The sequence below is a fragment of the Mya arenaria genome, chromosome 14, assembly GCF_026914265.1.
Source record: "Mya arenaria isolate MELC-2E11 chromosome 14, ASM2691426v1".
NCBI lineage: Eukaryota > Metazoa > Mollusca > Bivalvia > Myida > Myidae > Mya > Mya arenaria.
In genome coordinates this window covers 21,500,040-21,527,375 of record NC_069135.1, presented here as the reverse complement: position 1 = coordinate 21,527,375, position 27,336 = coordinate 21,500,040, and the positions used below count along the sequence as shown (strand labels likewise).

The window sequence follows — 27,336 nt, the reverse complement described above, 5'->3', positions numbered from 1 at the left end:
ACACGGGCTCGCAATTGAATGCCAGCCGAGCAGCATGGCGAACGGACACGCCAGCCGGGCAGCTTGGCGAACGGACACGCCAGCCGGGCAGCATGGCGACCGGACACGGGCTCGCAATTGCACGCCAGCCGGGCAGCATGGCGAACAGACTCGCCAGCGGAGCAGCATGGCGAACGAACACGCCAGCCGGGTAGCATGGCGAACGGACACGCCAGCCGGGTAGCATGGCGAACGGACACACCAGCCGGGTAGCATGGCGAACGGACACGCAAGACAGGCATCATGGCGAATAGACACACCAGCGGGGCAGCATGGCGAACGGACACGCACTCGCAATTGCACGCCAGCCGGGCAGCATGGCGAACGGATACGCCAGCCGGGCTGCATAGCGAACGGACACGGGCTCGCAATAGCACGCCAGCCGGGCAGCATGGCGAACAGACACGCCAGCCGGGCAGCATGGTGAACGGACACGGGATCGCAATTAAACGCCAGCCGGGCAGCATGGCGAACGGACACGCCAGCCGGGCAGCTTGGCGAACGGACACGCCAGCCGGGCGGCATGGCGAACGGACACGCCAGCCGGGCGGCATGGCGAACGGACACCCCAGCTGGGCGGCATGGCGAACAGACACGCCAGCCAGGCAGCTTGGCGAACGGACACGCCAGCCGGGCAGCATGGCGAACGGACATGGGCTCACAATTGCACGCCAGCGGGGCAGCATGGCGAACGGACACGCCAGCCGGGCAGCTTGGCGAACGGACACGCCAGCCGAGCAGCATGGCGAACGGACACGGGATCGCATTTGCACGCCAGCCGGGCAGCAAGGCGAACGGACACGCCAGCCGGGTAGCATGGCGAACGGACACGCCAGACAAGCATCTTGGCGAACAGACACGCCAGCGGGGCAGCATGGCGAACGGACATAGGCTCGCAATTGCACGCCAGCCGGGCAGCATGGCGAACGGATACGCCAGCCGGGCAGCTTGGCGAACGGACACGCCAGCCGGGCAGCATGGCGAACGGATACGCCAGCCGGGCTGCATAGCTAACGGACACGGGCTCGCAATAGCACGCCAGCCAGGCAGCATGGCGAACAGACACGCAAGCCGGGCAGCATGGCGAACGGACACGGGCTCGCAATTAAACGCCAGCCGGGCAGCATGGCGAACGGACACGCCAGCCGGGCAGCTTGGCGAACGGACACGCCAGCCGGGCGGCATGGCGAACGGACACGCCAGCCGGGCAGCTTGGCAAACGGACACGCCAGCCGGGCGGCATGGCGAACGGACACGCCAGCCGGGCGGCATGGCGAACCGACACGCCAGCTGGGCGGCATGGCGAACAGACACGCCAGCCAGGCAGCTAGGCGAACGGACACGCCAGCCGGGCAGCATGGCGAACGGACATGGGCTCGCAATTGCACGCCAGCCGGGCAGCATGGCGAACGGACACGCCAGCCGGGCAGCATGGCGAACGGACACGCCAGCCGGGCAGCATGGCGAACGGACACGGGCTCGCAATAACACGCCAGCCGGGCAGCATGGCGAACAGACACGCCAGCCGGGCAGCTTGGCGAACAGACACGCCAGCCGGTTAGCATGGCGAACGGACACGCCAGCCGGGCAGCATGGCGAACGGACACGGGCTCGCAATTGCACGCCAGCCGGGCAGCATGGCGAACAGACACGCCAGCCGGGCAGCTTGGCGAACAGACACGCCAGCCGGTTAGCATGGCGAACGGACACGCCAGCCGGGCAGCATGGCGAACGGACACGGGCTCGCAATTGCACGCCAGCCGGGCAGCATGGCGAACGGACACGCCAGCCGAGCAGCTTGGCGAACGGACACGCCAGCCGGGCAGCATGGCGAACGGATACGCCAAAAGGGATGCATAGCGAACGGACATGGGCTCGCAATAGCACGCCAGCCTGGCAGCATGGCGAACAGACACGCCAGCCGGGCAGCATGGCGAACGGACACGGGCTCGCAATTAAACGCCAGCCGGGCGGCATGGCGAACGGACACGCCAGCCGGGCAGCTTGGCGAACGAACACGCCAGCCGGGCGGCATGGCGAACGGACACGCCAGCTGGGCGGCATGGCGAACAGACACGCCAGCCAGGCAGCTTGGCGAACGGACACGCCAGCCGGGCAGCTTGGCGAACGGACACGCCAGCTGGGCGGCATGGCGAACAGACACGCCAGCCGGGCAGCTTGGCGAACGGACACGCCAGCCGGGCAGCATGGCGACCGGACACGGGCTCGCAATTGCACGCCAGCCGGGCGGCATGGAGAACGGACACGCCAGCCGGGCGGCATGGCGAACGGACACGCCAGCTGGGCGGCATGGCGAACAGACACGCCAGCCAGGCAGCTTGGCGAACGGACACGCCAGCCGGGCAGCTTGGCGAACGGACACGCCAGCCGTGCAGCATGGCGACCGGACACGGGCTCGCAATTGCACGCCAGCCGGGCAGCATGGCGAACGGACACGCCAGCCGGGCAGCTTGGCGAACGGACACGCCAGCCGGGCAGCATGGCGAACGGATACGCCAGCCGGGCAGCATGGCGAACAGACACGGGCTCGCAATTGCACGCCAGCCGGGCAGCATGGCGAACAGACACGCCAGCCGGGCAGCATGGCGAACGGACACGGGCTCGCAATTGCACGCCAGCCGGGCAGCATGGCGAACGGATACGGGCTCGCAATTGCACGCCAGCCGGGCAGCATGGCGAACGGACACGCCAGCGGGGCATCATGGCGAACGGACACGGGCTCGCAATTAAACGCCAGCCGGGCAGCATGACGAACGGACACGCCAGCCGGGCAGCTTGGCGAACGGTTACGCCAGCCGGGCGGCATGGCGAACGGACACGTCAGCCGGGCGGCATGGCGAACGGACACGCCAGCCGGGCAGCATGGCGAACGGACACGCCAGCCGGGCAGCATGGCGAACGGACACGGGCTCGCAATAACACGCCAGCCGGGCAGCATGGCGAACAGACACGCCAGCCGGGCAGCATCGCGAACGGACACGCCAGCCGGGCAGCATAGCGAACGGACACGGGATCGCAATTGCACGCCAGCCGGGCAGCATGGCGACCGGACACGGGCTCGCAATTGCACGCCAGCCGGGCAGCATGGCGAACGGACACGCCAGCCGGGCAGCTTGGCGAACGGACACGCCAGCCGGGCAGCATGGCGAACGGATACGCCAGCCGGGCAGCATGGCGAACGGACACGGGCTCGCAATTGCACGCCAGCCGGGCAGCATGGCGAACAGACTCGCCAGCCGGGCAGCATGGCGAACGGACACGGGCTCGCAATTGCACGCCAGCCGGGCAGCATGGCGAACGGATACGGGCTCGCAATTGCACGCCAGCCGGGCAGCATGGCGAACGGACACGCCAGCGGGGCATCATGGCGAACGGACACGGGCTCGCAATTAAACGCCAGCCGGGCAGCATGGCGAACGGACACGCCAGCCGGGCAGCTTGGCGAACGGTTACGCCAGCCGGGCGGCATGGCGAACGGACACGCCAGCCGGGCGGCATGGCGAACGGACACGCCAGCCGGGCAGCATGGCGAACGGACACGCCAGCCGGGCAGCATGGCGAACGGACACGGGCTCGCAATAACACGCCAGCCGGGCAGCATTGCGAACAGACACGCCAGCCGGGCAGCATCGCGAACGGACACGCCAGCCGGGCAGCATAGCGAACGGACACGGGATCGCAATTGCACGCCAGCCGGGCAGCATGGCGAACGGACACGCCAGCGGGGCAGCCTGGCGAATGGACACGCCAGCCGGGCAGCATGGCGAACGGACACGCCAGCCGGGCAGCATGGCGAACGGACACGGGCTCGCAAGAGCACGCCAGCCGAGCAGCATGGCGAACGGACACGCCAGCCGGGCAGCATGGCGAACGGACACGGGCTCGCAAGAGCACGCCATCCGGACAGCATGGCGAACAGACACGCCAGCGGGGCAGCATGGCGAACGGACACGCCAGCGGGGCAGCATGGCGAACGGACACGCCAGCGGAGCAGCATGGCGAACGGATACGCCAGCCGGGCAGCTTGGCGAACGGACACGGGTCGCAATTGCACGCCAGCCGGGCAGCATGGCGATCAGAGACGGGTACCTTATTAGACACTGGCTATGACGATTAATAAGAGACTTGACATCCACAAAATGAATGTCAAAGATACTAAACTACCTCACCTTTTCTGCAGCCAAGGTCATCCGTTGAAGGTCCACAAAATAAAATATCACAATCACCATAACACCTCTCTCATCTACATTGTGTTGCCGGTTTATTAAGTTAATAAGCTGGGCCTATCAGTAGGGAAGCTTATTAACCTCTCAATAGCTATCATTGTTGTATATTATTCAATACAATGATTAGTAAATATGCCAATAGGCTTTTTAACTGATCATTGTATACTATTTTAATTTCAATCCATTATTTTCACCTTATTATTTTCACCTACTTTTTCATTGTTTTTAAGTTACTTGTTACCTACTTGTTTTAATTTATTTTTTCATAGTTTTGTTTACCTAAGTATATTATTTGTATCCCTATTCAATCTCCTAATTTAATCTTAATGTGTATGTTTTAGTTTATTTATTTTTACATGTGTATGATTAAACGGGAGTGTGTATATGTGTAGTGTTGTGCGTGCAAAAATATCGCGTGCAAAATATCGCGTGTCGCGTAGCTATCGGCTTTGCATTCTTGAAAATCGGAAACACACATATCAAAGATAAACACTGCTGCTAATATTTACCCAAAATAATCATAATCATAATACAATTTAAATCATATCAATAAATGTGGTTTAGTTAGAAATGGTATAACAGAATGTATATCCATGATATATGTGTTTTTACAACGAAAATGAAAGAGGTGCTGATGAATCCTTCTGTTGCCCTGTTAACGGAGGTGATTGTGATATCGCGAGTTTATGGAATAATGAAAGACCACACCCAATACCATGTACTTATGTGACGTAGGTGACTTTGAGCCAATGTGAGTTTGGCTCAAAGTCAAAACTTAGTTAAAAAATAATGAGGATAAATAAAGTCACATATATGGATTCAGGCATAACCTTTGTATATATACGTTTTACCTATAGCATCAACGTATATTCACATATGACCCAAAAGCATCCCATATCGAGTTAGCCAGGAATTGTTGCATTAATAACACCCTGATTGACTAGATATGTGATACTTTAAACTTGAAAGATTGTCTGACAAATCTGATAATTGAAGAGCAACGATCTCTTGCGTTATCAAAGTTATCGGACCATATGGACGGGCAAAACAGGAATTGGCACTGTAGGGATCGTCTCAATACATCTATATCCATACTAGCATGTACTCAAATACTCCATGAGTAACAAGCTCTGCTATTTAGATATGAAATATTGATGCAACCCCAACAGTGCAACAATGCCTATTTCGCCCGCCCTGACCTTAAATATGAAGTTCTACACCTAATATCAGGTTCAATATTATTTATGCTTATAAAACGGGGAGAATGAGGGAAAGGGTAAAAAATAGGAGCATGATTTAGGTGTAGACCTTTGACATACTTTAACGGTTGGCATTAAAGTATATCTACAAAAAACATCTTACTGGTTGTTCCTCCGGCAGGATCGAGGGTGTAGACTGGTCGATGAAAGAGTAGAATCAATTTGTCCATACACATCGTCCATATATATATACACTCTCCAAAACGTGGAATTGTCACATACACATTCACAGAATCGATGAGTCGGTCCATACACTCAAAGAATCGACGAATCGCGTGTATCACTGAATCACTCATGCACGCGAGGAATTGTTCCATATACACTCATAAATGCGTGGAATTGTTCATATACACTCATAAACGCGTGGAATTGGTCCATATACACTCGTTAACGCTTGGAATTGTTGATATACACTCATAAACGCGTGGAATTGGTCCATATACACTCATTAACGCCTGGAATTGTTCATATACACTCAAACGCGTGGAATTATTCATATACACTCATGAACGCGTGGAATTGGTCTGTATACACTAATGAACGCGTGGTATTCGTCCGTATAAACTCATGGACGCGTGGAATCGGTCCATATACACTAATGGACGCGTGGAATTGGTCCATATACACTCATGGACGCGTGATATTGGTCCATATACACCTATTGACGCGTGGAATTTCTCCATATATATACTCATAGACGCGTGGTATTCGTCGATATACACTCATGAACGCTTGGTATTCGTTGATATACACTCATGGACGCGTGGAATCGGTCCATATACAGTCATGGACGCGTTGAAATGGTCCAAATACAGTCATGAACGCGTGCAATCATCAGTCAATGTACACTCATGGATGCGATTAATTGGTCCTGCAAGAGAATTTGTATTATGAACATACATTTTCTCTCAGCTCCCGTTTCAGTTTCGCATAACAAAATGCAATTACTTGCATTATACGCATGATAATAGTTTTCACAGGTCCTACACGCATGGACAGAAGAAAGTTACAGTCCGGTTACAAGAAAATTGAGCCGGACGCATTGACAGACGGTCAGACGGACATATGTGCGATCTAACTATGCCCTTTTTCGGAGTCACACAAATATTAAGATAATGAATAAAATAATGCACTTACTTATTCAGCAGACGACAAAATCACGAACACGCAGCGTGGGTGCACAAGTTGAGGTCTGTATAAAATCATTGCCATGGACAACGATTTCTTCGTGGAAAATGATGTTAGGTGCTTCGGGTGTCGAATTTGACCATCTCGCTATTTATAGAAAGAATACATATGTGGATATGACGATATGGCATAGACTAGTTATTGCACGACGACAACGCCAAGTCGAAGGCTGTCACAAATAATGTACGTGAAGTTAGCGGCCTAGCGGCCTAGCGGCCTAGCGGCGTGAAGTTAGCGGCCTAGCGGCCTGGCGGCCTAGCGGCGTGAAGTTAGCGGCCTAGCGGCCTAGCGGCGTGAAGTTAGCGGCCTAGCGGCCTAGCGGCCTAGCGGCGTGAAGTTAGCGGCCTAGCGGCCTAGCGGCCTAATATAGTATCTTATTTCAAAGTAGGAATATATGCTTTTTCTTATAAACAATGATAAATTGAATGTTTTTGTGCACGAAATATCAATTTCAAGCGATTTTCAACAATTTTTTCAAAAAAGTTTATCAAACATTTTTCTATTTTATAGCATGCAAACATGCCTGCTCTGCTAACAGACTGATATATTTGCTGTTTATATGCACCAATCATCACTCTGAAACGATTTTCAACATTTTTTTCAAAGAAGTCGATCAAGCGATCTAGCGGCCTAGCGGCCTAGCGGCGTGAAGTTAGCGGCCTAGCGGCCTAGCGGCCTAGCGGCCTAATATGGTATCTTATTTCAAAGTAGGAATATATGCTTTTTCTGCTAAACAATGATAAATTAAATGTTTTTGTGCACGAAATATCAATTTCAAGCGATTTTCAACAATTTTTTCAAAAAAGTTTATCAAACATTTTTCTATTTTATAGCATGCAAACATGTCTGCTCTGCTAACAATCTGATATATTTGCTGTTTATATGCACCAATCATCACTATGAAACGATTTTCAACATTTTTTTTAAAGAAGTCGATCAAGCGATCTAGCGGCCTAGCGGCCTAGCGGCCTAGCGGCGTGAAGTTAGCGGCCTAGCGGCCTAATATGGTATCTTATTTCAAAGTAGGATTATATGCTTTTTCTTCTAAACAATGATAAATTAAATGTTTTTGTGCACGAAATATCAATTTCAAGCGATTTTCAACAATTTTTTCAAAAAAGTTTATCAAACATTTTTCTATTTTATAGCATGCAAACATGCCTGCTCTGCTAACAAACTGATATATTTGCTGTTTATATGCACCAATCATCACTCTGAAACGATTTTCAACATTTTTTTCAAAGAAGTCGATCAAGCGATCTAGCGGCCTAGCGGCCTAGCGGCGTGAAGTTAGCGGCCTAGCGGCCTAGCGGCCTAATATGGTATCTTATTTCAAAGTAGGAATATATGCTTTTTCTTCTAAACAATGATAAATTAAATGTTTTTGTGCATATATTCCTACTTTGAAATAAGATACCATATTAGGCCGCTAGGCCGCTAGGCCGCTAACTTCACGCCGCTAGGCCGCTAGGCCGCTAGATCGCTTGATCGACTTCTTTGAAAAAAATGTTGAAAATCGTTTCAGAGTGATGATTGGTGCATATAAACAGCAAATATATTAGATTGTTAGCAGAGCAGACATGTTTGCATGCTATAAAATAGAAAAATGTTTGATAAACTTTTTTTGAAAAAATTGTTGAAAATCGCTTGAAATTGATATTTCGTGCACAAAAACATTTAATTTATCATTGTTTAGAAGAAAAAGCATATATTCCTACTTTGAAATAAGATACTATATTAGGCCGCTAGGCCGCTAGGCCGCTAACTTCACGCCGCTAGGCCGCTAGGCCGCTAGGCCGCTAACTTCACGCCGCTAGGCCGCTAGGCCGCTAACTTCACGCCGCTAGGCCGCTAGGCCGCTAACTTCACGCCGCTAGGCCGCTAGGCCGCTAGGCCGCTAACTTCACGTACATTCACAAATACCCAACTTGCTTGAATAAAATGTGAAACAAAATATTGAAAAATAAAGTTGATAAATAGATAGCCGAAGATTATCAAAAATACCCGACTTACTTATCGGCGAAAATAGACGAACTGAACATAAATTGATAAATATAGTAAATATTAAAGTAATTAAATAAATAATGAACTCACTTATTTTCTAAAACCATCCCAGCAGACGACAAATTCTCATACATGTAGCGAAAGAGCACGATGTTTAGATGGTCAGTGTAGAGCTATTCCCACGGACGACAACGATTTCCTCGTGCTAGACGTCCGGTTTTGCAGGTGTCAAATTTGCCCAGCTAGCTATTGAAACAAAACAGTTACATGAAGTATATTGACTCGTGTTTTGTATTGAAATTAAATATAGAATTAAGTAACTATCTTAGCTGTACAAATACTTTTTAAAATAAATAATAAATAAATAAATAAATAAATAAATAAATAAATAAATAAATAAATAAATGAATAAATGAATGAATGAATGAATGAATGAATGAATGAATGAATGAATGAATGAATGAACGAACGAACGAACGAACGCACGGACGCACGAACGCACGAACGAACGATCTTACTAACTAACTAACTAACTAACTAACTATCTATCTAACTAACTAACTATCTATCTAACTAACTAACAAACTTTCTAACTAACTAACAAACTATTTAATTTATTAATTAGTTTATTATTTTATAAGTTTATTTATTAATTATTATGCACTCACCTTTTTTAACACCATGCCAACGAATTCAATGCAATCAGCAAGGGTGTCCAGGTTGAAATGACCGGTCTTGAAATATTTACGCAGACGAAAAAAAATTCAGACGACAATTCCTCGTGATTTCCTGTGTCACGCTTGCTAAACGCCAGCTCCACCTTGCTGGTGCAAACAAAATGCAATGTCGACACTTCCGTGGTATAGCTGTGCCTATTTTTTATGTGTACATAAGTCAGGTTGATTTCTATTTCATCTGAGATTTTTATTATTTAGAAATATTTAGAAAATCGGAGAAGTGGTACCGTGTTAAAACACTTTTACTACTTCTTTGCACCATTGATAAGTAGAGGAGCTGGCGTTTAGTAGGCATGTGTGTCACAGGTGTTTAACTTGACATTCGCGCTATTTTTAGAAAAAATAAAATAAACATATATTAGAGGTCTGATATGAGTTTTGTGTATTGAAGTTAAATATTTTATACATAGTTCATACACATATTGACGTAAAGAAGCAATTGTATTTTCTCGTATTAAAATAATTTAGAGCATTTTTCTACAAATAATAACTGGTGAATATTGGTTGTTTCCGTTTTCCTCGTGCTAGACGTCCGGTTTTGCAGGTGTCAAATTTGCCCAGCTAGCTATTGAAACAAAACAGTTACATGAAGTATATTGACTCGTGTTTTGTATTGAAATTAAATATAGAATTAAGTAACTATCTTAGCTGTACAAATACTTTTTAAAATATGTGGAGTTAATTATCCCACATATACCACGTGGTGGCTGATCTCTGCATTTTTGGATAGACGAATATACGACAATGCGCCAAATTGCAGAGCGAAACTATGACAATATACCAAGTGGCACGGCGCAATCTTCGCCATATGGCGAAACGGGGCAAGCAAATAATCCCCCGTATGCTTGTCCCGCTACATTTTCGACTCCCGACATGAGCATGTACCTTTGATGAAACGTCCCGCATATAACGGCACGTAAAAATGTTCTATTGAATTATATCTATTGACTGATAAATGCTCCATCGTTGCCGCATGCCAACCGAAAGTCGAAAGTGCGAAAATTGGCGGGCTGGAAATACGGCAATAATAACAATAATATGCCAATGAAAGGCCTTAAACACAATAATACGCCATGTGGCGAAGATTAAAATCCTCAGTGTGGAGGACCGAAAATACGCAGGATAATATGTAGCCGCGCAGCGTGGCGTTTTCCCAATGCCACATAGCGTTTTTCCGTATTTGAGTTATTTTTCCCGCCATTTCACGTATATTTGTTAGTAATGCACCAGTCAATTGTAACCACGCCCCCGGTCCGGGGGTATACCGGGGATAGCCAGGGAAATGGACATGTTTTTACCTTCCAGGTTGGCCCGCAGGGCCCGCAGTGCCGGGTGAATACCTTGGTTTTGTCTTCGTGCCAAAAATACCGGAATGGGCCTTACCTAGGGTCCCTGGGGTGCAATGACTTTTGGCGGGGATTTTACCAGCAGAACGTTCCCGCAGAGCGGGGATTTTACCCGGGCTTGGCTGGACCGAAAGTCCCCGCTATTCCCCGGACCAGGGGGGGGGGGATACAATTGACTGGTGCATAACAACAATTAGGATGGCGACAACATTGATAATAACGGGCACAATTACAATGATTTAAATTATGACAACATCTACCACAGACAATGAAAGGAAAGAAACAACGAAAGGAATTAGCTAATGAAAGAAAAAAAGAACAATTGTCTATAACATGATAAAAACATAAATAAAAAGACAAATATAAAAGACAAATATTAAAAAGAAATAATAAATAAATAAATAAATAATAAATAAATAAATAAATAAATAAATAAATAAATAAATAAATAAATGAATGAATGAATGAATGAATGAATGAATGAATGAATGAATGAATGAATGAATGAATGAATGAATGAATGAATGAATGAATGAATGAATGAATGAACGAACGAACGAACGAACGCACGGACGCACGAACGCACGAACGAACGATCTTACTAACTAACTAACTAACTAACTAACTATCTATCTAACTAACTAACTATCTATCTAACTAACTAACAAACTTTCTAACTAACTAACAAACTATTTAATTTATTAATTAGTTTATTATTTTATAAGTTTATTTATTAATTATTATGCACTCACCTTTTTTAACACCATGCCAACGAATTCAATGCAATCAGCAAGGGTGTCCAGGTTGAAATGACCGGTCTTGAAATATTTACGCAGACGAAAAAAAATTCAGACGACAATTCCTCGTGATTTCCTGTGTCACGCTTGCTAAACGCCAGCTCCACCTTGCTGGTGCAAACAAAATGCAATGTCGACACTTCCGTGGTATAGCTGTGCCTATTTTTTATGTGTACATAAGTCAGGTTGATTTCTATTTCATCTGAGATTTTTATTATTTGGAAATATTTAGAAAATCGGAGAAGTGGTACCGTGTTAAAACACTTTTACTACTTCTTTGCACCATTGATAAGTAGAGGAGCTGGCGTTTAGTAGGCATGTGTGTCACAGGTGTTTAACTTGACATTCGCGCTATTTTTAGAAAAAATAAAATAAACATATATTAGAGGTCTGATATGAGTTTTGTGTATTGAAGTTAAATATTTTATACATAGTTCATACACATATTGACGTAAAGAAGCAATTGTATTTTCTCGTATTAAAATAATTTAGAGCATTTTTCTACAAATAATAACTGGTGAATATTGGTTGTTTCCGTTGAAAAAAATAGAATAAAGGAAAATGATTTATACCAACAAACCTATCAGTAACCCATCATTGCAAAAATGAACCCATTCCTCACGCAAAACCGATCACTCACTCAATCACTCGCTCACTCACTTACTCACTCACTGGCTCACTCACTCACGCGCACGCTAATTGACCCACTCGCTTGCTCACAGGCTCACTCGCTTACTGGATCAGTCGCCCACTCACTGCAGGCTTACTCGCTCACTGGATCATTCACTCACTACCTTACTCGCTCACTCACTGGCTCACTCGCTCACCGGATCACTGACTCACTCGCTTGGTCACCGGCTCACTCGCTCACTGGATCATCGGCTCACTGACTTACTCGCTCGCTCACTGACTCATTCGCTCACTGGATCACTGACTCACTCACTTGCTCACTGGCTCACTCGCTAAAATTGATAATCAATCAATCAATCAATCAATCAATCAATCAATCAATCAATCAATCAATCAATCATTCAATCAATCAATTAACCATTCAATCAATCAATTAACCAATCAATCAATAAATCAATCAATCAATCAATCTTTCATTTAAATAACCAAGCATTCAAGCAAACAATCAAGCAAGCAATCAACAAACCCATTTCTTTGTTTTAAATACGTTTACATATTAGTGATCAATTGATTGTTTTTAGTTATTGAATTAGATATTAGACAATAGATTTATGTAGTTCATTACTAGAATTTAGCCGGAAAAAACCCCTCATTCATCTTAAATGATAAGAGGATATATACTTTTCATAAGCAATTCAAAATTAAATTGAAGAGATTCGGTCATTTTTTGTAAAATGCATTTTTTAATTACGTAATAAAGTGTCGTAAATCATCAAAAGTGTTATAATTGAGATACTGACGGCTGGAACATTTCAACAATATTTTGATATATGCTCAAATATTCTCTTTAAAGTCCATGGTTTTGAATAGCGGTAGAAAAATCGACCGAACGACAGACCTACAAACCGACTTACCGGCCGGCCGGACGACTAATACATAGATTTATGGACCAATTGTATAAATGGTACTAAGGTAGGCTACACGGTTTGTCTGACTTAAAACCATGTTTATAACTTTATACAAATATGCAAGTATTGCTACGCCATGCTTATGACATATAACATCTATGAAACGTTTGCCAGCAAAAATGTCCCAGATATGCACCACCGTATCTCAAAAGAGCGCCCATCATTGGGAGACTGCTTGCGATTCCCCTCAATGCTATATAGTTCCGGCGATCAATAAGATACAATGCAAATGCCTTCACACTACGACTACTCCGAGCTGTCTTAACGCGTCTTTTTATGGGCTACGCTCTCTTCGGGAATCGATGGTATTTGGTATACAGACGCTTTGGAATTAGCAGCGTCTGCTAATAGGGTATGTGAGCAGTAATACAAGTGCTAGTACTGGATTAAGTACTAAGTTTCCTCTCGCTTTTAAGTGTCTGCATGGTTAAAGTGGCTTTGGACATATTTAACAAGAATTGACTGGTGTAATAAAGGCAGTTCGCCTTTGGAAATTGGATATTCGTGCATGAGCGATATTGCAATGGTAAGAATTGATGTTTTAGTTCGATGACAGAGTTCAAGCAAAGCAGTTCCTCGAAGTTTTGTCTCTGATTCTAGCTAGTTTAGCGATCAGCTCATTGTTGATATCTTGGCTTCAAATGCAATGTAGTTAACTATATGATTCCTAAAAATAAGCTACAAGTATATGTGATTGTCTGATTCATAGTAAAACATTATCGATCTTGATGTGCGCTTCAGTAAAAGACATATCACGTCTATCAATGGTTAAGGAATTACTGCCTTATACAATTTCTAAGTAAACCTAATCAGTATGTATATTTTTATTTGAGACGAACAAGTGTGCACTAGCCTTTAAAAATGCAACGAAATTATTAATAGCTACGTGGCCACGAATTACCCAGTTAAAAAGCACCAAATCATCACTAATATATTTTTATCCCCAATGAGTTCAACACGATAATGCACTGAAACTTTAAAATAAATGTCTTTGCATAAACCTACATAGTGTCCATTTAAAGGGATCCGCTCATGAAATACGAACTAAACGATTCTAAGAATGTTTTAAACCTGATCGGAATCTCTGTTACCTCTGTTGTTAATTATCTAAAATAGGACAGAATATGCTTGATTTTTCCTAATAGGGGTTGTTTGAATGACTTAAGTCATGGATGGTTCTGTTCGAATGAACAACCAGCAGTTAACATTAGAAAAAATAACTTAAAAAAATGATGCCTACACATAATATTGGGAAAATCAATATAAATCATAAAGTGTTCTTATTCAAACACAAAGAGATCCTCGCAAGGAGCAAGATTGCTCGTCTGAATACTCTAGACAACGATGGCAAAGTAGGTGAAGTATGTTGGTGATACAGTCGTACCCCGTTTGCTCAAACTCCCTTGAATCGAATTCCTCGTTGGCTCGAACTGTATGTTAAGGACCGATTTCTATATAATGAAGGTAAGTATTCCCGCTTGGCTCGAATTTTCCGGTACGCATTCCCGCTTGGCTCGATTTTTCCGTAGCTCGAGGTATTTCCACCGGTCACTCAAAGTTCGAGCCAACGGGGGTTCGACTTTACATACATGAACGAGGGCTGCTCTTCAAGTTTGTGAATAGAAGCAAATTATTTCAACCAATCATCGATGTAGCAGTATAACTCATTCAACCTGTCATTCAATACATTGGGAAAAGGTATTAAACATTTCATTCAAAACTATTGATATAGGAAGTCTTTCTTTGTTTAGTATTTAACAACGGAGCATTTTGACACGTCAGGGCGTCGTGGAGAACAAATATAGCAAATATTGCTTTTGAATCATTTATCAGGATTAGAAATCTAATATGCGCATGAAATAATAAGATTCCCGTATCGAAAAACCGCCATTAACAAAAACATTAATAATTCAGCGATGAATTATGCACTTCCCAGTTAGTGTACTCAAACTGTATTATTTATTCATTCCATTCCGTTGGATATTAATTTTACACTCCGGTCTATTTGTTAACAGAGGTTATTTGCATATTGAACCTGTTTTGTTCAGAGAAAATACACAAATATTTGCCGAGTCGCGTTGTTAAATTTTTCAGGAAAATCGAATACTAGATCATTGTGATAATCGTTAGTAATAAAATCATTATTATTGACTTCAAAGTATTCATTTAATGAATGTTTCTTTTTTTCTTTTCATACCGATTGTTACTGCTTCATGATTATTATGTTTTCAAATCAACAAGGTTAAAAGCGCTATTACACACGTATTACATTATATTTCATCCGAACTCTGTTGGCTCGAACTCGCTTGGCTCGATATCCTCATTGACTCGAACTGGAACAGGACTGATTTCTTTCTACTGAATGAACGCATTCCCGCTTGGCTCGAATTTCCCGAAGCTCGAAGTATTTTCACCGGTCCCTGGGAGTGCGAGCCAACGGGGTTCTATTGTAAATACCCAATTTTGCAGAGTCGCGATTTTCCCTTTTTCATGAAAATCGTGCACTTTATGTTAGTGATATATATATTGACATCAAAGTGTTCATTTAACGCATGTTATCGCATCCGTATATTAAGTCTTGTCCAAAGGAAATTACAGTATTTTCAAAATCTACTGTACATTTAACGTATATTAGTGGTCAGTATTTATTTTGTCAAATGAGAAGGCAGTATTTCACTAGTTTTCAATACATTAATTGTAGTAAGTCAGCAGCCAGCCGTTACTGATTTAAATCAGGTAAAGCGATATATAAACAGTGGCTGGCCCATTTAGAAGTTGTTCACACCATAAAATGTAGACCACTAAAATTAAAGTATGTTCTTACACACAATAAGTGGTTATGAGACAGCGTCGCTTCAAACCATTCATTTTTGTAAGTACACACTAAAAACCTTTAATCATTTCTTGACATGAGGCTGAGTTGGTGGACAAAACACAATCTCGAACACTAACACAGTCAAGATACGCACAACTGACCTAAATGTTACGGGGAATAAATAAAGTTACAATGTTGATTCAGTGTCAACAAAAAGCTGAGTATATCCATTTCATCATGAATGATTTCTGTGAACAAGATCGATTGAACTTCTTTTGTTGTTATGAGTAAAAAGTCAAGTGTTTGTTATTCTAAGGCCACCCCTTTCAATTAAGGGTCACCCTGCTGGAGAAACCTTGATTGATGAACATCTTTACATCGGATGCCTTTCCTATTTGCCAGGTCATTATTACAGTAGCCTCTTGGTCAGCAATAGGCCACATCAAAACCCTGGTGGGGCCAAAAACCCACGGAGGCGGTGGAATTTGTCAAGGAAAGGACAATTCATAGTGCGATGTAGGACAACCATAATAAAAATGAAAGTGGGTCAATAGTAGAATAAAATGCATAAGACGAACAAAATTCTTTAGTTAATCGTGCCATATCGTGTCTTCGTGCCATGTTCTGTATTTCGTGCCATGTTCTGTATTTCGTGCCATGTTCTGTATTTCTGTATTTCGTGCCATGTTCTGTGTGCCATGTTCTGTATTTCGTGCCATGTCACGTCTATCTTGCCATGTCCCGTCGGTACCGGTATTTGATTAATGCAGTGTACATTCACACTGCAATATTCACTTGCAGCTGTAGACGCTCAATGTTGACATGCCTATCGTGCCATGCCGTGTAAATTGTTCTGAAAGCGGGATGTGATATAATGTCGTGAACTTGAACCCCAAAATATTCACTTGTAGCGGTTGGCGCTCAGTAGTGCTGTGTCTATCTTGCCATGCCGTGTCTATTATTCCGATACCGGGATATGATATAATGTCGTTTCTTTCACCACGTGATGTAATATACTGCATATTGACACCCTCAATATTGACATGGAGTTGCAGAAACACTTCTATGTCTACCGCGTCATGTGGCTTCAATCGTTCAGCGATGCAACCTACTGCATCTTTACACTGCACCATTTACTTGTTGCAGACAAGAATCTATGTCGTGTCTATCCAGCCATGTCGCTTCTATCATTACGTGATGCAATTTACTGCACCTTTTCACTGCAATATTGACTTGTAGCTGCAGACACTTATTCAGAAGTAGTTCTATACAAATCGATATGAAATTACTGTCTTGTCTGAGAAGAAGTTAAGGAAAGCCAGCTTTTATCTGAAGACTTCCCTCCATCAATAAAATGGCATACAATTAGGTACTATTCTAACAAATGAACGATCTTATTTTATGGAAACTTGATTTTGTTACAATATGTGTAAGATGATGAGAATTAGGAAAATGTTTAAAGTAATCTTAAACAATCAGCTAAAACAATGTATATAGCTTTCTTCATTCCCGTGTTTTTTTGTGGAAACCATTGCATGTACATTGTAACAAGTCTGCTAACAGTTGTTCAGTTGCAAATATTAAAATAACCTTGAACCGTATTATGGTAGTTTTGCGTGTACATTTATCATTAAAGGTGTTGTTCAATATTTGATAAAAGGGAAATGAGGAGTGAAAACAGCTTCAATTATGTTGGAGACAAAACGGAAACATACACCGGTGTGACGTATTTAAGCTTTGATGGTGCAGATTATAAATAAGATATCGTTTACTGTGTCCATTATTGGAAAACGTACTAACTATTTATTAACGACATTCTATATGATTTTTAGAACCGGATGTAGAATGGCGTCTGCAGATACGTCATTTCTGGTGGCGGTGGTGTGTCTCCTGCATGTGTCGTCTGCTTGGAAAATACGTTCAGCAGGTAAGGCGCAGTTTTCATTTCTTTTTCTAAGGAACGGTACAAAAAAGGAAAATAGGAATTTTCCAAACGTTATGATTATTTTTAATTCATTTACCATTTTATCATTTCTATGTACTGGAATAAGAATTCTCGTTTTTCACGTTTTAATGAAATCACACCTTACTCTTAGATCGTCAAATAGTTATCGTCAAGAGTACGGGGAATGGTAACACGCTTCAATACGTTTTTACGTTTTGTATACGTTGATGTCCATTCGGTATCAGTGGCGTAGCTACACATAGGCCTTGTAGGCCTGGGCCTACACCTTTATTGAAAAATGACAAAATTTAAATAACACAAAATGCAATTAAAACTAGCTATTCAAACACTTTGAACAACACAAAAGTTTGTTTTATTTTAACCAAAGCAAGTTTTGTGTTTATTTAAACTACCTGCAGGGTGTATTGCTTGTTTTTATTGTAATCATTGCAAATAAAATTGATTATCTGTTATGTGCATATAAAAGTCCCCAAACTCACATGGACTCATCGGACCTACATTGGCTACAAGTTTTTTTATGCCCTAGCTACGGATCTGGGTATATGCTATACACAATACAGAAGATCGTGTATTAACTAGATGTTGTACACGTTGCCGCAATGTATGAAGCATTATGCCGATTATAATGTTGACTGCGGGACGGTATACTATATCTTATGGGACATATAAAGATAGGTAGAATTTCCCGTTTCGGGAAAGATAAGATAAACTGTTTTTTTCGTGTCAGCAAATTTATTTCCGAAGATCTCTCCAACGCGTATCACCCCGACACAGTTCATAATAGCGCGGTGTATAGACCATCTGGGCGGGCATAGATGAGATCGCAGGGCATGGGGAAATTATGTAGTACGGGAATTAGTAATACATTGTAACTCCCGTTTCAGCTAACTTGCGTCCGCAGATCTATGCAACGTGTATCAACTCGACATTGTATACGTTACCTGACTGTAGAGATCACCCGGACGGATACGGATGTGATTGTGGGGCGGGGTTCCATTGGAACACTCAAGTGTGTATGTGTGAGTATAACCTTGTTCCATTTTAATCATTGATACTTGCGTGTTAAACTTTGAGTATAACACATTTATAAGTATCACTTAGGACGTTTTGGGTAGCATTTAAAATTGGTTTTAATTTGATCTAAGAAAGATGTAGCTAATCGGATAACACAGAAACATAAACAACCTAAACGGTAAATGAAGACATTGACCATGATTAATGGCCACAAGATTGACATAAAAGTGCATATTTAATACCATTACAGTTCACAGGTAGTCTGGTTTTGTAGCTGTCGTGTAGTGTGAGACAATGATAGATATAGATCGGACAATCAAAACTCATGCCAATTTATACTTGACTGTATTTATCGAAAACACAATAGTAGTTGTTTAGATCCAACTATTTGTGAAATTCAAACTTTTACATGGCAGATAATGAAAAAGGATAAACATGTAAATTAAACTTGCCGCTGAACTACAATGCCAGAATACGATGGCGCAGTGTCCGTCGTCTATTCGGTCATGTGTGCGTGCGTCTGTAAACAATTACTTGTGAATGCGATAAAGTCTTCAGCTTTAAGTGTATCTTAATCAAACTTATACAGTAGCTAGATATCCATGAGAGGTTGTAAACCAGCAAGATCCACATATGCATGACTGGATTATGGCCCTTCGAATTGTCAAAAATTATATTGTAGCCATGCCAAAAATACAGTCTAAGAGAGACAACCTGTTCTCAGAGAGATGAGCCCATTCTGGACTGGATTATGGCCCCTGAAATTTTCAAAATTGCGAAAATAAGGCTTGTGAACACAATAGAGTCTCCTTTTTTTATCCAATTTTCACAAATCTTTGACAGTAGTTAAATCTTGATTATACATGTACCTCGGCCACTTTCAAAAACCGGATGGATCCACAAATGCATGGCCCTTGAAAATGGCAACATTTCTGTAATCAAAAGAGCCTCCGTATGCACATTGCATGTTATATGTTACAAGGCTGTAATGGCGGCGCCATTTCACTTTCAAGAAATAATCCAAGTGAACTATCACTATGTTGCCTATTACTCATACGTACATGCTCTGGACAGAAAATGACCAAACAAGCCACGCCATTAGAGCATAAAATTCTCCAATGGTTAGGTTCTTTATTTTTAGCGACAGCAGTGGACTCCCGACTGGAGTTTTCCAGCCAGACGCCACTCCGATACACTGTGCTACTTGGAAAGGCTTTTCCGGTGCTAAAACAGTTTACAATAGCCTTTTGGATCAAAGTAAGATAACATTGATATTCCATGTTGAATTCCATGTGAAGTTATAATTGCTAATATCTTCTGCATGCTATGAATATAGTTTTAAACAATCGCCACTCAATCTCTGAATATGGAATAATGTAATTACAATTATTTAGTACTTGTTCCTGCAGTGTACACTCAGTTTTATTATTTCTTAAAGATGCCCTCCTACTCCCAAATAAGATTTACCACAATTAATAATATTGTTTTAATATGCCAAAAAGGATGAATAAATGTAAAAACAATGGGACTTACGAAAGATGCCGAGTTTAATTTGAAAGAAATGAGCGTAAAACACAGTATTTCTACCTTATGGGACTTTAGTAGACCGCAGTTAATCTTTTAGCACTCACCAATCATTTAATATTTTTACGCTTTCTGCTATTAAATGTACGGTTACAATCTTGTTGTCTGTAGTTAATATTTTCCATAAATGCATTATTAAGTAAGTAGTTAAAGGTTTATCACTTAAAATTTAAGTTTGTTGTATATGTGTATGTTTTGATTATTAATAAGAGTGTCACTTTAAAGTTCTGAAATTATCATCAAGTACGCTATATAATAACTCCATATGTTTCAATTACATGTTTTAATACACTGATTAAATAATTGCATGTTTCTGGTTGAATTGCCAAATTAGTATTAATCATATAAGCATGTTAATTTTACCAATTTCTGAAACGTATCCCCACAATTTATAACCAGGTTCCTCGCCCCGCCCATAACGGAACTATCCTGTCATACAAGCATGACGTCACCGGTGACCTATTGAGCATGCGCAGTGGGCCAACCCTCATGTATAAAGTTTGGAATCAAAAAGTGGACACTGGCTTCTATTTCCTACCAAACGAATGGCACCACATTGTGTGGACTTGGTCATCGCAAGGTACATGTGGTTTACGTTAATTTAGTGTTGCATTTACTTTAAAGATGCACTCTTACTCCCAAATAAGATTTACCACATTTAATTTAATTGTTTTAATATACTAAAGGGGATGAATAAATGTGGAAAACAATAGTACTTATGAAGGATACCAAGTTTAATTTGAAAGAAAGGTGCAGAAATCACGGTATTTCTACCTTATGAGACGATAGCAGATCTCAATAATCTTTTAGCACTCACCAATTATTTAATACTTTTTGCGTTTTCAGCTGTTAAATACACGGTTATAATCTTGTTATCAGAAATAAATAATTTTCATAAATGCATTATTTAGTGAGTAGTTTATCTCTTAAAATTTATGTTTGTTATACATGTATATATTGTTTTTGAATAAGAGTGTCACTTTAAATTTAAGTCCAATTCGAAAAATTAAATTATTTACCGTAGACGACTTAATAAGAAATCCAATACATACACTGACACAAAGTGTGTGTCACTCCTTATATAACTGCATTAAAGGCGTCTGTGTGTATGTGTATGTCCCTGTATGTGATTTTAACATGTTTATGGATATAATTTATTGTCGTATTGACCCTTGCCTTGTGCCCCTAAACAGGCTTGTCCCTGTTGTTTTCATTGAATTTTTGATGAAACGACTTCTTATTAGTTGGCATTGAACATAATGCCCTTAAAATACAGTTAGCAATACTACGCAGCAGCCGTTTATATAAAACTTTAGTAAGTTGTGAACAGGTGACTCTGTTCTTGGCTAAATATTGAAAGATCAAAAGATTAAACTATCCTTCACCAAACTAAAGAAATAACCAGTCTCTTACAATCAGCTACCGTTGTTATATATAGTCAAAATAATCGTTGGTGTGAATATCAGTGAATTAACTCCTAGTTATGTGCATAAGCTTCACTTGTTTTATATAGTCAAAATAATCGTTGCTGTGAATATCAAGGAATTAACTAATAGTTATGTGCATAAGCTTCAGTTGTTTTATTAAGTCATACAATCGTTGCTGTGATCATCAGTGAATTAACTCCTAGCTGTGTGGCCTTAAGTCGGACGCCTGTCTTTATTCTGATATCAAACCGTGTGTATACCGGCATTTGACCTGCTTATATTTCATCCATTGACTAATAAGGAACTCACTTATCTTTCATCCAGCCCACTACTGTATCTCCATCACAGTCTATAGTATGAAGCTCATAATTATGTAAGATTTAAGATAAAAATTTTGGTGAATCCTACTGTTTGCAGTCGAGCATTGCGTTTAAAGGGGCGAGACACCAGATTGTCTCAAAATCGGCAAATACATTTTATCCACAACGCAAGCCTAGAATTGTCGATACGAGCTTATATGAGGCCGATAATACGTTATTTTACTAATTCAAATGCTATCTTTGCGCTGTCTCAGCTGACTGTACTCCTTTAAAATAGCACACAATGGTTTCCCAGTTGATTAAGTGCATATTTAGTATGTGCACGTCACGTGAGTAGTACAGATACATATGCTGTAAGCGATCGTACACAACGATATCAATTTGACGTACGTTTTTGACAATTTTCGTGTTTTCTTTTCTTGCAATTGTTTCGTCTTGTATCTAGTCCCTTTAATGGTTTTTGAAGCAAGTGAATTCGAAATGAATATGGTATTTCAATCGACTTCACACATCAAAGAAACACCGACTGCCGCCGTCAGTGTTTTACCGTATTGTTTTACGAATCATATGCCCGTAAAAGAGTAAAACTGACTCCCTGAAGACGCCATTAAGGCTGTTTCAATTAACTATATCGTTGGTTCAAAGCGACGCTATGATCATGTTCTGTGTAAAAACAAAATTTGTATAGATTATTTGCAGACAATTAAATGTGAACTGAATAATTATAGGAATTATTGTACTAAACTGTATTACGCGTTTGTCGAATTGCTAATTCATTGAAAAAACAACAGAACTTTAATATACTACGTATATACACCGAACAAAAGCGTCGTTTAAACGTCTTATAATATAAAACCTATATAATTAACAACATAAACCTTTATATTCATGGTAAAAGACTGACACCTCTGAAAGTTATAAGGTACGGTAGACTTTCACAATAAAGCAGCCAATTTGGAAACCCAACCTATGAGAATTGTTAAAACATAAAATCCTAGGTCAACTGGTCATACACTTTATGTCAAATAATGTGTATTTCTGTGTTATTTTTCATGGTTTACCGGGGGAATTTTTAATATTCGGCTGAAATTTTTGTAGATGTCATATCGTTCTTCTCAACATTTAATTTATCTTTCAGGTTTAATATAATCAAATTTATGGTCCCTCAATCAAATTAATAACCCTTCTATCCTTTATTTATTCACAGACGGAGAGTCGAACCTGTATATTAACAGCCGGAAGCGGAAGTCAAAAGTGAGCGGTGAGGCGGCGGAAGTTCCCCAAGGGGGAGAGTTTGTGCTGGGTCAAGCATCCAGGGGGAACCAGAATGACTTTGACGAACGGGTCGCATTCGTCGGGGATCTGTCGCATCTCAATATCTGGTCGGTCGTCAATTTTAAGGACTATATCGTTACCAATTTTGTGAAGACTAAACCCCATTTATTTGCCATCCTCTGTATCCATTTCATGAAAATCTGCATCGGAATCACTCATTTACCGCTACATTTTACTACGAATACACTTATTTTAATTAACACACAAAATTATCATGTAATTTGCGTATTACCATTTTCAGGAGTTTCGTATTGACAGAGCACGAAATAGACACATTGTTTTCTTCCTGCGATTTCATGCACTGTGGGGACGCTGTTTCATGGACGGAGTTCCGACGCGGTACTAGGGGAGCCATGAGAATGCGGTGGCCGTCGGGAGCCCTACGTACGTGTTTGTTTACAAGATCAGTTATGTCTGTTGTTAGCACGTAGTTGGGAGGAGTAAGAGATGGTTTGAATGGACGGAAACCAAGTGGCGAGGACCAGGCACCAATATAAAGCAAACAACAACACACTTAAAGGCACTAGACACAAGAAATCCTAAAATCGCCAAAATCAGTATTTTCTCAAAACGAGCTTAGAATTGTCAAAACGAGTTAGCCGATAATACATCATTTTACATGCCAGTTTATAATTAGCATGTGAAAGTCACGCGCTTCATACAGCGATGTATATACCGACGCCATTTTTAATCTTACTGGTATAAACCAGGTATAAACCTGGCCGACAAATACAGTTAATTTTGAATTGGAAATATTAGCAAAAAACTTCGAAAGAGACATCAGAAAGTAAGATTCAATTATGCTGTACACAACGATATCAATTGTATATATGTTTTTGGCAATTTGTTTCTCTTGCAGTTGTATCATCTGGTGTCTAGTCCCTTCAAGAATAATCTTGAACTTTAGTCTAATTTATTTCTTTTCAGTTATCACTCAAATACCCATTTTGCTCTAGAAACAATTTCTCTAAAAAAATACAAAGAGAATGCGCTCTTCGAAAGAAAAAAACCCACTTACTTATTGTTTATCATTCTAGCATTTTTAATGGAAAAACACAATAAGTTGAGCTTGAGAAATGACTTTTAGGTACTGATTTTTTGATGAATTAATATTTTATAGAGTCTTTTGATATTTTGTCATCGCATTTGTGTGATATTTTTAACGGTATTTTAAATACTGGATATTTCCCCGATAAGTGAATGGAAGGAGTTATTATACCGTTACACAAAAAAGGAAATGTAGATGATGTTAATAATCATAGGGGATTTACTCTCCTTAGTTGTATGTCTAAGCTTTTTACTACTGTGCTACTGTGCTAAATAAACGAATTGAGATATTCTGTAATGAACATAACATTATTTCGGACGCTCAGTTCGGATTTCGGAAAGGGCGATCCACCATCGATGCTATATTTATTCTAATGTCATTAGTACACAAATATTTAAATGACAATAAGCGGCTTTTTGTTGTATACGTCGATATGATGTACACGTTTTGAAACTATAAGAAAGAAATACATAAAACGGTATTATTATTTACGTCCGTAAAAACTATCCTTATTTGTCAAACAAGCTCTGAGTATAAGAAGATCACTTTAAATATTGATTTATAATTATAATAGTTTTGTTCATCCTCACCTGATTTGAATATTTTTTTGAATGTATTTATGATTCTATTTCATATAATGTATAACTATGTCATACCATGTGTTTGTTTATTTATTATTCATTTGTGGTTAAGAAGATGATGTACTTTGTACAAGTCTTAATAAAATATCTGTTCTGTTCTTTTATATTTACTGTGACATTGGGAATGAGAGATGCAGATGCAATGCCATCCGGAAGTAAAACGTCCGTGTTAAGTTTGAATAATATCCACAAAAAGAACGTTGCTAAATTAAAGGTTATGTCAAATGCATAGCTTCAATTCCAATGCCATATTAGCTTGCTAATACCATTTTGAAATCTTGAAATAAGGAGATAATTGTCTGCTAGGATTAAATGGTTATGTGGTGCAATGTCAAATTGATTCTATGTTTAGCGTCATAGTGCTCTACCAAACTAAACAAACAAAACGTTGGAAAAATTAAAATAAAACTAGCAAAACTTCATTTATAAAGCTACTATAAACAGGTTATAAATCTCATTAGAATACATGCACCAACTTTATTTTATGTTTTCTGTTGCAGGATTGCTTTTCGTTGTGCCTGTTGTATAGATCTTAAATTTGTAATAACGTTTATTTATATTCTTTTTCTGCCTGGAAGGCAGGTTTTGAAACTGGAACCTAAAGCTTATCATTGAATCATTTATGTATAGCCTTATCGTAAAAACTGCATCACCTAATTCGTAAAAGGGTTAGCTATGCATGTATTGAAGCCTTTAACGAAAAAATATTCGTTGTCTTCTCAAAATTCGTATGATATATTTATTGTATTACGAACCCTTGATATTTCGTTGTTGCATAACCTTATATTTGGTTTACCGTTGACTAAGAGATATCAAACATACATTGTATCGCATGGGTATGATGCCCTATGCATTTGGAATAAACTTAAAGGGACTGTGTCACAGATTGGCACCAAAAAAGTTCTTTTCTGTAACGAATCTCAGGACAATTATCTCATAGAATGTGTTACGCTTTGATATCATAATTGTAAAAAATAGCACCAAAATGTAAAAAAAAATTGTGTCGGAGACCGGGTTCGAATCTGCGTCGCCAAAATTGTAGTCCAGCGTCTTACTCACTGAGCTACAAAGACTTATACCAATCGTGTGACATAATTAAGCTATACACCTACCTCGGTAATATCACGTGATAACACCGACTAGCCAATCACGCATAAGGAATGAATTCTTCCTGGTAGACATACCCAGTAATCTTTTTAATGGAAAAATACGAAACAACTGCTAAACTTAAATAAATTATAAACTATGTGGTACGTCAGTTAGTAAATTTCAATGCATTGTACACTTTGATGCCAAGTTTATGTCAGTTTTCGACAATTTTCTTCTTTTTTTCGCTATTTTATCATACGTGAGACAGCCCCTTTAAGAGTTTACTTTTTATCATATATAATATTATTATTTTTTCCAGGAGACTCATGTTTTAGCGAGGAAAAGATAGGTTACTCGTGTAACAAATACTGCAGTCTGACGATAGGCGCCCAATGTAACGAGCAAATTGTTGAAAACATCCGGTGGACGCGGACACCGGCCCTCGATACCATCTCAATTCCATGTCCAGCAGATGTTAACAAGCGAACCGCAGATGCAAACACAACCGGTATGTAGTACAGTCATTCAGAAAAATCACTACTGAATTAGAACATGTGGCACTGATATAAACGAGAGGAGTAACTCAACTGAAAATATCTTACACACACATAAACAATTATGTATTTCATAATGTAGATATCCCCGAACCGAAGGTTTGTCAACAGCACTGTCAAAAATCTTACACGCAAACTAAAGTAGAGCAAATTTTTTGCATCTATCTTACACACATCAGAAAGTAGATCAATACCACTGCAAATATCTTATACCAATCAAAAAAGTCAACCGCATGAAAAAAGAAATCGCTAACAAACGCAAAAAGTAGGTCTAAAGCAAAATGCAAATATATTACTATCCAGAGGAATTGGGTCAACCACAATGCAA

General features: G+C 41.2%; 1 protein-coding gene across 1 annotated transcript in view; it reads left to right on the top strand.

Moving 5' to 3' along the window:
- The first annotated feature begins 13,508 nt into the window (after positions 1 to 13,508).
- The window catches only part of LOC128215783 (adhesion G protein-coupled receptor L2-like), a 36,719-nt gene continuing 22,891 nt past the window's right edge, over positions 13,509 to 27,336 (top strand). Inside the window, exons 1-8 of the mRNA XM_052922351.1 lie at positions 13,509 to 13,567; positions 17,863 to 17,957; positions 18,881 to 19,015; positions 20,152 to 20,267; positions 20,994 to 21,174; positions 23,549 to 23,723; positions 23,918 to 24,060; positions 26,774 to 26,962. Of these exons, the coding sequence (XP_052778311.1) occupies positions 17,876 to 17,957; positions 18,881 to 19,015; positions 20,152 to 20,267; positions 20,994 to 21,174; positions 23,549 to 23,723; positions 23,918 to 24,060; positions 26,774 to 26,962 (1,021 nt within the window). The 5' untranslated portion in view covers positions 13,509 to 13,567; positions 17,863 to 17,875. The remainder of the gene's footprint in view (positions 13,568 to 17,862; positions 17,958 to 18,880; positions 19,016 to 20,151; positions 20,268 to 20,993; positions 21,175 to 23,548; positions 23,724 to 23,917; positions 24,061 to 26,773; positions 26,963 to 27,336) is intronic.